This window comes from Tenrec ecaudatus, chromosome 10, assembly GCF_050624435.1.
Source record: "Tenrec ecaudatus isolate mTenEca1 chromosome 10, mTenEca1.hap1, whole genome shotgun sequence".
NCBI lineage: Eukaryota > Metazoa > Chordata > Mammalia > Afrosoricida > Tenrecidae > Tenrec > Tenrec ecaudatus.
In genome coordinates, this window is record NC_134539.1 from 63734312 (window position 1) to 63748541 (window position 14230).

At 46.0% G+C, this 14230-nt stretch overlaps 1 protein-coding gene across 1 annotated transcript in view; it reads left to right on the forward strand.

The window, feature by feature from the left end:
- The window catches only part of LOC142459186 (guanine nucleotide-binding protein G(q) subunit alpha), a 365934-nt gene that overhangs the window by 348491 nt on the left and 3213 nt on the right, over positions 1-14230 (forward strand). Inside the window, exon 6 of the mRNA XM_075560515.1 lies at positions 8913-9066. Coding sequence (XP_075416630.1) covers positions 8913-9066 — 154 coding nt within the window. The remainder of the gene's footprint in view (positions 1-8912; positions 9067-14230) is intronic.

A 14230-nucleotide genomic window follows, 5' to 3' on the forward strand; every position in this document is an offset into this window, starting at 1 on the left:
CCTTGCCCCAGGCCGGCTGCAGAGTGGGGGAACCCCAGGCATTCGGGGGGGCCCCAGCCGTGCCTGAGGCTGGAGCAATCTTCCCCCCAGCAGTGAAGTCGACCTGGCAGTGAGGCTGCACAGGGGCCCCAAAGACCAGGTCAGGGCAGCCATGCCCAGCGGCAGGTCGCGCCGTCCAAGTCTCCAATCACATAAAGACTTTTTAAGAAAATTGAAAACTGTGTTGATTCAACCAACCGTTTCAGGCCACGGGCTTTCATTCCTAGAACTATAGCCCGATATATCCGTAACCTGGTGGAGACGATGATGAATTCTGCTGTGATTTACTCGAAACCCCAACTGGGCACCATTTGCCACTGTGCCAGGGTGGAGCTGGTGCCTCCCACGCCTGCTGAGATCTCCGCAGCTGGGAACAAACTGTCAAAAGTGCTCAGACACTCCACCTGAATGGTTTGGTCACCGCTGAATTGTGGATCTGATTTTATATTGGCAAGATCACTTCCTATGGGATGTGCTCCTCCTTCATCTCCATCTGGGGGACTTCACATGCCATCTTCCCCGGGAGCCCGCGAGCTCTTCCCACATGAGGGCTGTGTCTTCAGGAGACTTTCCTCCCTGGCACCCAGCAGACCTTCAGGCTGGGCCTGTTGAGTGGAGGGCAAACTAGGAAGAGGACCACGTGTTCTCTGGGGGTGGGAGAAGGCAGGAGCCCAGGCAACGCTCAGGAGAGGGCTCCTTGGGGAAACTGGCTTGATCTGGTTCCTGAAGGATGCGCCTGTGTAGCATTGGGTGTTTCTCTGGACACGGGAGCCTTTTGTGGAGGGGCTCATGTTTAAAATGCACTGGGAGGAGGCCGTGCCAGGCTCTGATGACAGATGGGAATGTGAGACGCTCCCAGGAGGCAGCACTAGTCTATCATGGTTAGCAGGGAGTTGAATCCAAAAGCCTCATGGGGGGGCTTGGGCAAGTTTGTGGAGAAATCCCATTGCCTTTAATTGTGTTTTACCACGATTTTTATGATGCACCTTCATAGTTTCTGGAGATTAAATAGAGATCTTGGAAAGTAAAAGGCCCCTCTCACAAGGGTGCTTGAGCAAGATGCAAGCGAGGACACTCAGCAATCCCCCTGCTCTGTTGTGAAGACAGCATGGGAGCAGGTAGCCTTTCTTCACCCAGAACCGGGCAGGAGTTGCATGCTTCCTGGTTTCGCTGTCTGCCCCGCACAGCACATGGAAGGAAGGATGGATCTGATCCAAGGGAGCTGGGCAGCTCTGTGATTTCTGTGGATATAGTTGCAAGAGGCAGTGACTACGGAGAAACCACCAGGCATCCGGGCCTGTTACTTCCCATGTGTTTGTGTGTGATGGAGACCCGTCCCCTCTGCCCTCTGTCTTGCTTTTGCACCTCCGTCACAGGACACATACTCTTCACTGGGAGAGACCGTTCCTTTCCGTTCAGGGGAAGCAGGGGGTTGATGGGAAGGCGTTTAGACCCTCCTTAGACTTCTGGCAGAAGCTAGGCCCATTCACCCATTTCTCAAGCAGCCATGTAGTAGGGATCCCAAAACTCTTTCTCGTGCCCTAGAATTAACAGGGAATCTTGTAAAACTATAGCTTGTGATTCTGTATATCTGGACTGGATTCTCAACAGAAGGTTGAATTGTATGGGCCCAGTTTGAAGCTCTGTGGTTCTCCTCAGACACATGAGCTCACTGTGAGTCAAACCAACTGGTAGTAAGGGTTCTCTTGGATCCCTCTTGTACATTCCTGGTCTGGTGTAAGGATGAGTGTGTGGATCCTTTCTTTAAATCTTCTTCCAGTGGTGAACAGAACCTCAATGTTGTTCTGTCCGTCGCAGAGGTACTTCCCACGTTGCCATTTTTGTTGTCTCAAACTCTGCAGATTGAAGCTTACATAGTTGAAACACTAATGCCTTAAGACACGCAGATCCCTCCTACATTTGAATTTTACTGAGTCTCATGTTATGCTTCAAGACATCAAGAGCCTCCCCCACCCCCCTCATACCATACCCCAGGAGGATTTAGGAGCCTTGGTGCTACAGTGGTTCAGCATTAGACCCCTAACCAGAAGGTTGGTGGTTCAAACCCATCCACTGCTCCACAGGAGACAGATGAGGCTGTCTGCTCCTATCAAGATGTACAACCCCAGAAGCTCTAATAAGCATCCCTGCTCTGGGCTATCAGGTGGCCATGAGCTGGAAGAGGCTTAGTGACAAAGGGCATGAGGAGTTAGTCCTGGTACTGGGGGGCAGACCACCTCTGGTTGTCAGCATCCTCCCAGGGAGAGAAAAAAAGGCAGAAAGAATTTCACTATGGAGGGAAAAACAAAAAATCTGATAACATAAAATATGAATCCTCCCTCATCTTTTAAAAAAATCATTTTATTGGGGGCTCTTACAACTCTTATACCATTCCATACATCAATTGTATCAAGCATATTTGTACATATGTTGCCATCATCATTCCCAAAACATTTTCTACTTGGGCCTTTGGTATAAGTGCCTCTTTTTTCCTCCATCCCCCTCATGACTCCTTGATCAATTAAATATTGTTATTATTATTTTGTATCTTACACTGTCCATTGTCTCCCTTCACCCACATACCTGTTATTTGTCCCCCTTTTGGGGGGGCTATATATCCAACCTTGTGATTGGTTCCCCCTTTCTCCCCTTTCCCCCTCCCTGAATCTCCAAACCCTCCTGATATCACCACTCCCACTACTGTTCCTGAGGGGTTTATCTGTCCTGAATGCATGTGTCGAGAGCTCTTATCTGTACCAATCTGTGTTCTTCAGTTTGACCAGATTTGTAAGGTAGAACTGGGTCATGGGAGTGGGGAGTGGGGGTGGGTAGCACTCAGCAACTAGAGGAATGATGTGTATTTCGGCAATGCTATACTGCACCTTGGTTGAATCATCCCTTCCTTAGAACCCTTCTGTGGGGAGATATCCAATTGTCTACAGAGGGGCTTTGGGTCTCCAATCCAAACCCCTTCATTCACATTGATATAGTTGTTTGTTTTGGACCTCTTGCTACCTTATACCTGATCCCATCTGCATGTCATGATTACACAGGCTGGTGTGCTTCTTCCATGTGGGCTTATTTGCTTCCCTGCTGGATGGCCGCCTGTTTAACTTCAAGCCTTTAATACCCCAGACACTATATCTTTTGATAGCCGGGCACCTTCCACTCCCTTCATCACATTTTCTTATGCACCCATTTTGTCTTCAGAGATCGTATTGGGGAGGTGAGTATCAAATAGTGCCAGGTTATTATACCAAAGCGTTCTTTTGTTTAGGGAGGCCTTGAGTAGAGGTCCAAAGTCTGTCTGCTATCGTAATAGTTAATATATAAAATATGTACATTGGTCTGTATCCTTTCATTATAAATTAGTATATTTACATATATACATGCCTATAGCTATACCTCTATAAATAGCTTTTGCCTCCTATTTCTTTCCTCTGTTTCCTTTCACCTTTCTCTTATCCTACTATCATGCTCACTTCATTCAACTCTCAGTAATTTCTCTCAAGTACATTGCACTTGATTAAACCCCATCAGGCATTATATACCCTCCTTGCCATCAATTTTACATCTCTTGTTGTTCTCCTATCCCTGAGTTCGTTGCTCCCCCCCCCCCCGCCCCCACTCCTACTCCCTGCCCCCTCCTCTCCCATGTCCACCTGGAACCACTGGTCCCATTGTTTTCTCCTCAGGATTGTTCTTCCTACCTATCTTATATGGATAGACATAGGGCAAAAGAAAAACAAAATAAGGGGTAAAAAACAAAAACAATAGATCGTTCCAGGTCTGTATGCTGACCCTTATGTATGTTTTCTGATCAAGTCTGATGAGGTTCCAAGCCCTGTCCCCCAAGTCAGAAGTCTATTTTCAGGGTTCCTCCGGGACTTGGTTACTTTGCTTCCTTGCTGCCCTGTTGCTCTCCCTTTGTGTTTCACCCTGCTGTGCCTAGGGCAGACCGGGTACACTTTCCACACGGTGTCTCCAGTGCTGTCCCCAGTAGTGCTATGTGTCAGTGAGGGAATGTCGGTCTGTGGTGGGGCGGGCCCTCTGGTGCTCACTGTGCATTGGCTGCTCTGAACAGGGATGTTGTCCCTGGGACTTGGTGGGACATGATGAGGCCAATAGTCTCTCTCATTCTCTCTCTCTCCCTCCTTCCCTCTTAGTTTGCTCGAGTGCGGTCTGGACAGACCCACCTCTCCCCCCAGGCTTTATCTTCAGTGCTGTCTCTGTATTGCCTTTTTCTGGGGGAGAGGTCAACGTAACTCAACTTGGTTCCAGCTCCATCGTCCTCTGTTAGTTCGCTGCTCTGTGCCCAGTGTATTGTCCTCCAGGCTTGGTGCTCTGGAGTGGGGTCTGCTCCCTCCCCTGCTTCCCTGTGCAGGTGTCAACAATACCCTCCCCGCAGGTGTGCTAGTGCCCTCTTCCCCATCTGCCTCTTTTTCTTGTTTTAACCTTTTTTTCTTCCCTCTCTCTTTTCCCCTCTTTTGAGTCCCTCATCTTAATTGGGAAGGACGGTTACCTTTGCATTGCAGAACTCAAGCCCTCAGTCGTAGCTGTCTGCGTGTATTTCTTGGCATATTTCCCTCTTGTTCAGCCACAGATTTTCAGCACTTTCCAATCCAAAGTTGGGTCTGTGAGATAGCAGCCCAACCTCAGCTGGTAGCTTATTAGAAACAAAAAATCTTAACCTCGCCCCATGCCGAATCAAAACCCACATTCTAACAAAATCCCTAAGTGAATCTTCAAAGCCCAAATCAAGTCCACTGCCATCTAGTTGATGCCAATGGGTAGCCACCCTGTAGGACAGGGTAGAGCTGCCCTTAGGGTTTCTGATACTGTACATCTTTACGAGGCTAGAAAGCCCCATCTTTCTTCTACAGATCAGCTGATAGTTTCAAACTGCTGACCTTGCATTTAGAAGCCCAGTGTATAACCACAATGACATCGAGACACATTGAAGGGTGAGAAGCCCAGTTCTAGCTCCATGCACCGCTGTAAAACCACAGGTTCCTGCGTGCACACATGTAGGCCTGCCCACATGGATGCACACACACACCACCACACATTATCCCAGCAATTAATTTGTTTGAAGGCCAAGAGATATGGGTACGGGTCAGCTGTCCATTTTGAGAACTTCCTGCTCTATAATTTTCCCCTGAATTCAAAGCTCAAGCCCCAAGCTGCTCAGGCCCCGTCCACAGGTATATGGCAAGTAGGGAAATAGCACCCCACATCGCATACTTCAGGGGAACCGAACCAGTTGAGGGGCTGTGATTCCAGTGTCTTTCAGCATGGGTATGGAGGGACTGGCCACCTAGACAAGTCACCGCTGGGACACGGTGCTTTCCTGGTGACTGGCCTGGGGCCTGGGGAGTGAGTGGCAGGGGCAGATCACTGATAAGCAAGGGCTTACTTGTGCTTACTTATAAATCCATAGCAAGCAGTTTCACAGGTATTTTGTGTTTACCTGGTTTCCTGGGTGCTCTGCACCTGTCATGGATTGGGAATTTGAAAAGAGCCTTTGATTTTGTGTGAAGGTAGCAGTGAGTCTGGTTTAAATGGATAAATATCAGCCACATCTAGAAGCAGAATCTTGGTAGTGGTGAGAAAAGGTGTGAAATTGTTCACTACAAGTAAGTACACACAGATAAGACCATGCACACATTGCTTATCAGATAATCCAACATTGGAAAGAGGCCTCAAACTTGTCTTGATACTTTTCATCCAAGAGGCCTCAGGCACCTTCCTCTGTATGCACCACTAAGGGCTGCTCTTAGGAGTCCATCACACCCCATCTGGGCAATGTGAGTAAAATGATAAATCTTTCTAGTACAGACTCACCATCTTTACCTACCTGTCCTTTCTGCAGGTCTTACTGTAGCTGTAGAAACAACAACACCAAATCCCCACTGCCATCTGGCCAATCCCCACTCAGAGTGACCCTAGAGGACAGAGTAGAACTAGTACTTATGGGAGCACGCAGCCTCATCTTTCTCCTGCAGAGTTGCTGGTGGGTTTGAATCACTGACCTCGTCGTTGGCAGCCCGCGCTTGCAACAGCAAAGTGTGAACACTTGCTAGGGATGCTGCTCTCTGATTGTCTTTAGATTCTTCTTTGTTCATTCTTAGAACCATTGCTTATCCTTTGCCTTGAACTTTTAAACCTATAAGACCTCAAGTTTCTCGCATTTCTCAGTGATTATCCATGTGGGAGCAGTGCATTTGGGTTCCTGTCATTTCCCAGTGAATTGCGTTGCCAGACCTGAAAATGCGGCCACTGTTTGGCTCTGGTAATCAAGAAAAGGCTCTATGTGTTTAGATAGAAATAATACTTCCAAAGGCTGTATGTGCCATTTAGATGAAAGAAGTGTATACAGTGAAATAAATATGCCTTCAGCCATTGAATATCCCGTCAGTAGGTCTGTTTCATGTATTATGTCATCTTTAATTATATAAACAATCATAAACAGAAAGTAACCCCATTGTGATCTGGGGAGTATATATCGCCCACCTACATATTTCTCCTCTGAGGTTTAGTGGAAGCCTCCCATCACATTTGCAGTGTGTGCTGCCATCTAGCAGCTGGCTGTGTGCCACCAACCCAAGCACCAGAAACTCCTTGAGGCATAATGTGCACCATATATTATATCAAAATCCGTATTACCTTGATTTTTTTTATTTGACTCAAATTGCCTTCAATTACTAAAAGCGCATGGTTTCAACCAAAAATTCAAAGCAGAAAATTTTTCTTTAAGAGGGTTAAAAGATTGACGAGTTTTGTAGTTAAGCGCTTTTTAGAAAATAACCCTTAGCAACCTGATTGGGCTTGTTTTTATCCTTCCAGGAGAAAAAAAGCAAGACAGACTGTCCTCACTAAGCTGAGTTTCCCGGAGTTCACTTGCAGTGTTGGACCTTTGCCACTCTGCACTGTAGGGCACAGGGAGTGTTTTATGTCAGGAAATCTGAGTAGATGATAGGGCTTGCACCCGGGATCACAATAATCATCCCTCACTCACCATCCATGCATTCACATTTATGAGTTGGGGATGGGGCAGGGAAATGTGTCGAGGTCTCTCGACTGAATGAATTTTGTATCATAAAAAGAGAACTCCAGCCCAAGCTAACTTTTAAAATAGAAGATATTAAGTTATTGTTGAAGGGTACTGAGTTTCTGTCTGGGATGATAAGACGCTTTTGGAAGCATAATGATGAATGATTAGATAGCATTGTGAAGACATTTTATAATCCTGAATCATATATTTAAATATAGTTAAAATGGCAAGCCTTTATATAGCACAACAGTTTTTCAATATTAGCATCTTCCGATTCAGTGGTTTAAACATTCAAAAGAGCTGTGCATTAAAGCATCACAACCAGGTTTAGAACGTCTTCTCCGTTCTTGTGCTCGTCGTGATTAGCTCCCTGTGTCCCGCAAGCCTCCCCTTCCACAGCCCTCGGGACGATCCACCCAGTCCCTGCCTCCTAGGTGTACGCATCCTGGAGCTCATGTAGAGACGCGCAGACCCAGATACCACCATAGTGATCATAGCAAAATGAAGCAGAGACAAACTTCAATCTTTTGATCTCTTGGCGGCTGCCTCCATGAGCATTGATGGTGGATCCAAGCAAGACAAAATCCTTGACCACTTCAACCTTTTCCCCATTTACCATGAAGCTGCCTATGGGTCTGCTTGGCAAGGCTTGGGGCTGGAGGCTGCGATTCTTGTCTTCCTCAGCAAGTGCCTCAAGTGCTCCTCGCTGGCAGCGAGCAAAGTGGGTCACCTGCACATCACAGGCTGTTTCTAAGCCTCCGCCCGGAGCAGTGGAGATGTGCTCAATCCCCTGCAGCGATTTCCATTGCTCCGTGCTTGCTCTCTGTACTGGAAGAAGCATGCGCCACGAAAGGAGAATCCCCATAATCCATTACCTTGGGCGGGAGGAAAGCATGGGAATGATTTGGATGGGACGAGGAGCTGTTGAGGAGCTATGGAGGACTAGACGATGAGGTTTTTGAGCAACTGACAGATGAGTACAACTTTTTCGAGACGACTGCTCTGACTCGTGAATGGCCTTGATTGGCATCTTCATTCAGAAGAGCAAGCTGGTGAATTTCCTTGCGAACCCTTTTCGGTTTTCTGTTACCAATGTAGGTGGCAGGGGGTGGCCTCAGGTCAAAGGGCACGTGAGTGCTGACGATATGTCTCTCCAGGTAACTAGTGCACACATGACCACAATTCCACATGAAAGTTAGAGTGAGCCACGGAGGTAAACTGCTCTCATAGACCGGAAATGTATGGCATTAAAACGTGTGTCCATACTTTGCTTAGCACAGGGTTGAATGATTGACTTGCACTTACATAGTAAGTGGCAATGGTTATAGAAATCTAGATGTGCTTTGGACAAAGAATTAAGTAACTCTCTTTGGATTGCTTAATATAGAATTAACCATGTGGCCTCAAATGAATACAGTTTAAGAAACAGAATGAAGCCTACCTAGTCCTCAATTCTGCTGTCTACCCATGAATGAAGACTGTCAAGTTAAAATGTGTGACAGTCAGGGTTCCAGATATAACACAATTCTCCAGGCTTCAGACTTTGTTTGCTGTTTCCTGCAGCCTTAAGAATTATTTCAGCATCTATGTATTATTATTCTTTTCTGCCTTCCATCCTGAGAGTTTGCACAAAGGAAACAGCCAATAGGTACCGTTCGTCATTTGCATATAATACACGATAACATCCACCCATGGACTACAAAAATTGGACGCGTGCAAAAGATGTCTTGACTTAAGTAACTAAACACAACTCTTCACAGACTGAGTAATCTCATAATTCACTTCTTTTCCTGTCTTTTGGTTGTGTTTTTCTTTTCAGAACCGAATGGAAGAAAGCAAAGCGCTCTTTAGGACAATTATTACATATCCCTGGTTCCAGAACTCCTCAGTAATCCTGTTCTTAAACAAAAAAGATCTTCTAGAGGAGAAAATTATGTATTCCCACCTGGTTGACTACTTCCCGGAATATGACGGTAAGTCAGCACGCTGCAGCAAGACCCTGCAGGTGCGGGCACTTTTTCCTCCTGACACAGATACACACACAGTGAAAGAAAGGCGGACCCGCGATGAGATGGGTTGACACAGTGGCTGTGACAGTGGGCACAAGCGTGTAACAATGATTGTGAGGTTGGTGCAGAAGCAGACAGTGTGTTGTTCTGGTGTTTGTGGCATTGCGGTGAGTGGGAACTGCCTCCGTGGCACGTGACAACAACGTCAACACGGGCCGATTGAGTTGGAATCAACCCAACTACAGACAGCGCCGTCGAGGCTGCCTTTGCTCTCAGAAGCCTACCTGTTGTGATTGATGGCTTACCAATTCAAGATTGTTCCGCCCTTTAATCGCCAGCATTTCATTTCATGAGAAAGCTGAAAAGACTAGAAAACGCCTTCTGATAACTTGTGAAACAGCCCTATCCGAGGAAGCAACAAGATGAGGTAGTTTTGGTCAATCAAACATCAATGATTAGGTTCCTCTTTGATAACCTCCTTTCATTTGGTTATAGTCTGACTGTATTTGGGGGAAGAAAGCATAGTGATGTCATCAAGATCCCAGACTCAGAAGCCATCTACCCAGGTTCAGATCCCACGCATGACGCGTGCTCTCCGTAGGACCATAATGAAGTCACAGAACTTCTGCAGACCTTAGGGCCGCATTCAGAAGACTGCGTGTGGTGGATAGCACGACATGTGTGACATTTATGGCACGAGCCGTCATTCAGGAAATATGTGCTTTTTTCGTCCTTCGTGCCCTGATGACATCCGCTGTCCTTGTGAGGAGTAGCTCTCCTTCTGAGGTTTTCCTGCAGGATTTAGGACAGGAAGCACCCACTTCATTACTCGTAAGGCTTGGCATTGACTGGGTTCTTAAAAACAAATCCCCATCCAGACTCTGAAATCCCAAAGAACTGGACACATCCCACTCTGAGTAATACTGATTTTAGGGGCAATGAAATACACCCGCACTCACTTTATCTAAAACGAATGGAAAAGCCACACCCACTATCCTGTAAGAGCTTAAGTTGCAGCCAAACACATTTCTGACCCCTTCCACCACCGCGCTGCCAAGTCAACCCAAGTCATAGCAACCTCAGGGGCCGCGTTGAACAGTCCGATGGTATGTCCTTGGCTGTAATCTTTACAGGCACAGATGGTTGTCCTGCGTCATAGCTAGTGGGTTCAAACCACCAACCTTGCAGTTAGCAGTTGAGTGACCTTCGTGACTTCAGTTAACCGTTGTGGAGCCCAGGCTCCTTGAGTCTAGATTAAATTTAGCCAACTACAGGCAGTAGGCCTATTTCAAAAATAAAAGTTCTTTACAACACTCCGACTCTGTCTGTTTCCCTGCTACAACTGCAGAGGTGAATGAATACTTGTGGGAGAGAACGTATGGCTTGTAAAGCCTGAAATCATTTACTCTCTGGCTCTTTGTAGGGAATGTTTGCTGCCCACTGCTGTAAAGAGTATAGGGGCTAAGAGAGGAATGTGCTGTCGCCAGGGACCAGGTGACAGAGTTTCTTCCCAAGTAACACAGACTTAAGAGCCTGATGGCCAAGTAGCTACCAAAAGGTTGGTGGCCTGAACCCACTGAGCAGCTCCCCAGAGAGAAAGGCCAGATGATCGGCTTTCATAAAGATCATTGCTGCTGTTAGCTGCCCTCAGCCTATGGCAGCCGCATGTTGTCAGAGCAGAGCTATGCTCCATAGGGCTTGCAAGGGTGTGAGTACAGGTACTAGGAGAGGAAGGTTCTCGCTGCCATCACTCAGTTCAGCTCAGAACGACGAACGACCCTAAAGGACAGGGTAGAGCTACCCAATGCGTTCCAAGACTAACTCTTTACAGCTGTAGAAAACCGCCTCTTTCTCCCTCACAGCAGCTGGTGCTTCTGAATTGCTCAGCTTGCAGTAGCAGCCCAACATACAACCCACTCCTTTGGACCAATTCGATTGTGCAGCACATGGAGTTGTCCTGTGTGGGGGCCAGCTCAAATACATGCCAGCATATAAACACTTAACAGAATATTTCCCCTGTTATCCGTAAACAGTGCATTCCTTTGAAGCCTTCCCGGAAGCTAAAATGATGTGAAGAAGCAATTACCACCAATTTTTATGTGGAATTAAAACAGTTTCCCCCCAGACCCTAAAAATAGCCTAGCAAATAACACATAAAACCTGAAACAACATTGACATGGTCACGGACACAGTTCAAAGCTGCGGCAGCTGGAGGCTGTGTGTGGATCCTGGCACCACTCGGCCCGCACTGCGTCCTTCACCGTGACGACCACCATGTGCTGATTTCACTTTCCACCTTTTCTCAGAGAAGGAAGACTCTTCTTCAGGTTTCCTTTCAACTAGAGCAAAACTGCGGTGCTCACGGAGGTCCTTCGCCAAGCAAACTGGCATACAGCAAACATGCACAAAGGGGGCGTACTCCCACCTGACACAGTAGAAGCACACAACCCCCAAATACCCACCTACTAGGGAGGCACGTGCAACCGCAAAAGAGCAGACTAGGTTGTCCGACATTGCCAACATAAGCTACCCAGGATGGACCTCTTCGGGAATTTTATATTTCTAAGAGCTCTCTGAAAAGGTAGTTAAAATCTGAGATTAAACTTGACGGCGTAGCTTTCTAAGATGCAAACCTATCAGGGCTCACGGCTGACTCATCTGTTCTTCTCACGTAGACTTGTACAGTGCTGGCACACCCGACTTGTATAAGGGCAGCCAGTCCCGTCTCATTTGTGCACAAGGCTCTGAAACTTGGAGAACTGGAAATAACAGCACTGGGCAATGGCCTCGAGGGTTAGCCAGGTGTTTGCAACCTGCTAATTAAATATACTTTCCTTTTGCTCTGCTGATCTTTTAACAACAAATGGTTTGCTAATCTAAACAGTGTTGTCTCTTTCCTCTTTGGTTATTTGCTATACGCCGGGAGCCAAGTCACAAATGCCTGAGACGGAATTTCTGAGGAAATTCTGGACGAAAGTTAACTCTGCATGTAGCTAGCTTGGGTGTTCGCCACACAATGCCCTGTATTTAAAGAACATAGGACCGGCGTCACTAAACGGACACAGCATCTGGCTGAGTCTTCGGTACTTACTTGAGCCTCTCATGCATGTAACGTGAAACTCTTTAATTTTCTCAGTTTGGGGAGAATCCAGGCATGCAAAATAACCACACTGTACTTACCATTCCGACGGGTAGACCAGCATGTCTTCAAAGCATGGTTACCTAAGACAGGGAGGGCACAGAGCAGATATAGCACAGTCCACCCCACAGAGTGAAACCCACTGAGACGCCAACAACCAGCAGCAGCACAAGACATACCCACATTGCAGGTTGGTAGAGTTTTATGCAATAAAAGATTTTCCCCCTCTGATAGGTATGTAGGGTGCTGTTTTTCTCTCTACAACATCTGCCTTTTCCTTTTACACACCTCCTTGGTCCCGATCCCCCATCACTACAATCATCCTTCCAACGTGCCCACTGTCGATGCCTTAGTATTTCCATTTTTGGGACTGTTAATCTCCTCAGGATATACATAATGCATATAGGAAACTTGTCTGCTAAAAAAAAGTCAAAGACATTGCTTTTGTTCTTCACAAAGCAAACCTGGCTGTCACACCAAGAGACTCAAAGCCTTTGTCAGCGAAGACACAGCTGGAAATAAACAAGGGCCACTCTGCACCAATGTTTCTATAGTAAACATGTTTACAGCATTATAAATTTCTCATGTCCACATTTCTTAATCGTAAAGAGTGCCATTGCTGTATTTCTCTTGTAGAAGGGAAATGATCATTTCCACATGAACTTGAATTGCAAATTTGTTCACAGGAGCTGTGGAATCTACTTATTATCATGGCTATGCTGATTTATTTGTAGTTCTTATTTAAGTAGCATAATTTCTCCTTAGAAACTTATGATATTCCAAGCGCTTTTCAGTGAATGTGAGTCTAGTTCTGATGGGAAAAAATAGCCACTTCTTTCTCAACCAGGGTCAAGTGCAGGTCACCTAGACATACATAAACAGGAATATAAAGCTCTTTTACAAAAAAAAAAAAAAGAGAGAGAGAGAGAGAGAGAAGCTCCTTAGCGCTAACATCCTCTCTGGTTTAAATTTTTCTTGTTATTACTTGACACCATCGGGAAAGCTAACTGCAAAGTCGTCAGATCAAACCCACCAGCCACTCCATGGAAGAAAGATGAGACTACCTGCTCTTGTAGCGATTCGTAACCTCGGAAATCTTATATAAAGTCCCTTTGAGTTGGAATTGACTCAGTGGCAGTGGGTAAATAGAATTAGTTAGTAGTGTGGCATTGAATCATTATACAGATTATATCTATATTGCGGCACTTTTCATTCACTAGGTTGACAGTCTTTTCCTATTTTAGGGGGTGGGGTGAATATTTCTTAATCAATATGAATTTCTCTTCTGGCATAAAAGTTATTTGCAAACATTCTTTTCAATTGCTTGACTTGAAGTCATTGTTATTTTCATGTTTTTCTCCTCCCAACTTCTGGCAAAATTGGATATGCATAAGAATAATCTCCAATTTGCAGTAAAGTGCATGAGGTGGAAGTCAGGGTGTATGGTTAGGAGTGGCCCACCAAGGTGCAGCCCCAGCCAGTAGATCACATGACTCTTGACAGACAAAACCCAAGTTCTGGCTCCTGGGAGTTCGGAACTAACGGAACCAGTGGGGGGAAATACAAATGCGTGAGGAGGCTCAAAAAATCATAGAAATATGGAGTGAACAGATAATGGAATCGTCCCTGGGCTTTTTGAAGCTCCTTCATAGAGAACCTAAGGCAACGCAAAGAGTAGTTCGAGGTGAATGTTTAGTCCTCGACTTGCGGTGGATTTATTACTCCTGTAAAGCAGTGCATTTAAAATTAATCATTTTTATCCAAGTAAATTGAGTTTTCATTCATTCATTTTGATAAATATCTCGCATTCTTTTTTCAAAGTGTTGAGGACAGAGCCGGGCACATAAGAGACCCTCAATCAATGTAAAATGAAATATAAAGCACATCATGTTTTGTTATCACTTGTAGTGAATTGAATATTGTCTAAATATAGTGTTCTCGTGAACACCAGTAATCTGCAAACGGGAGACCGCAGAGGACTGTTATAAA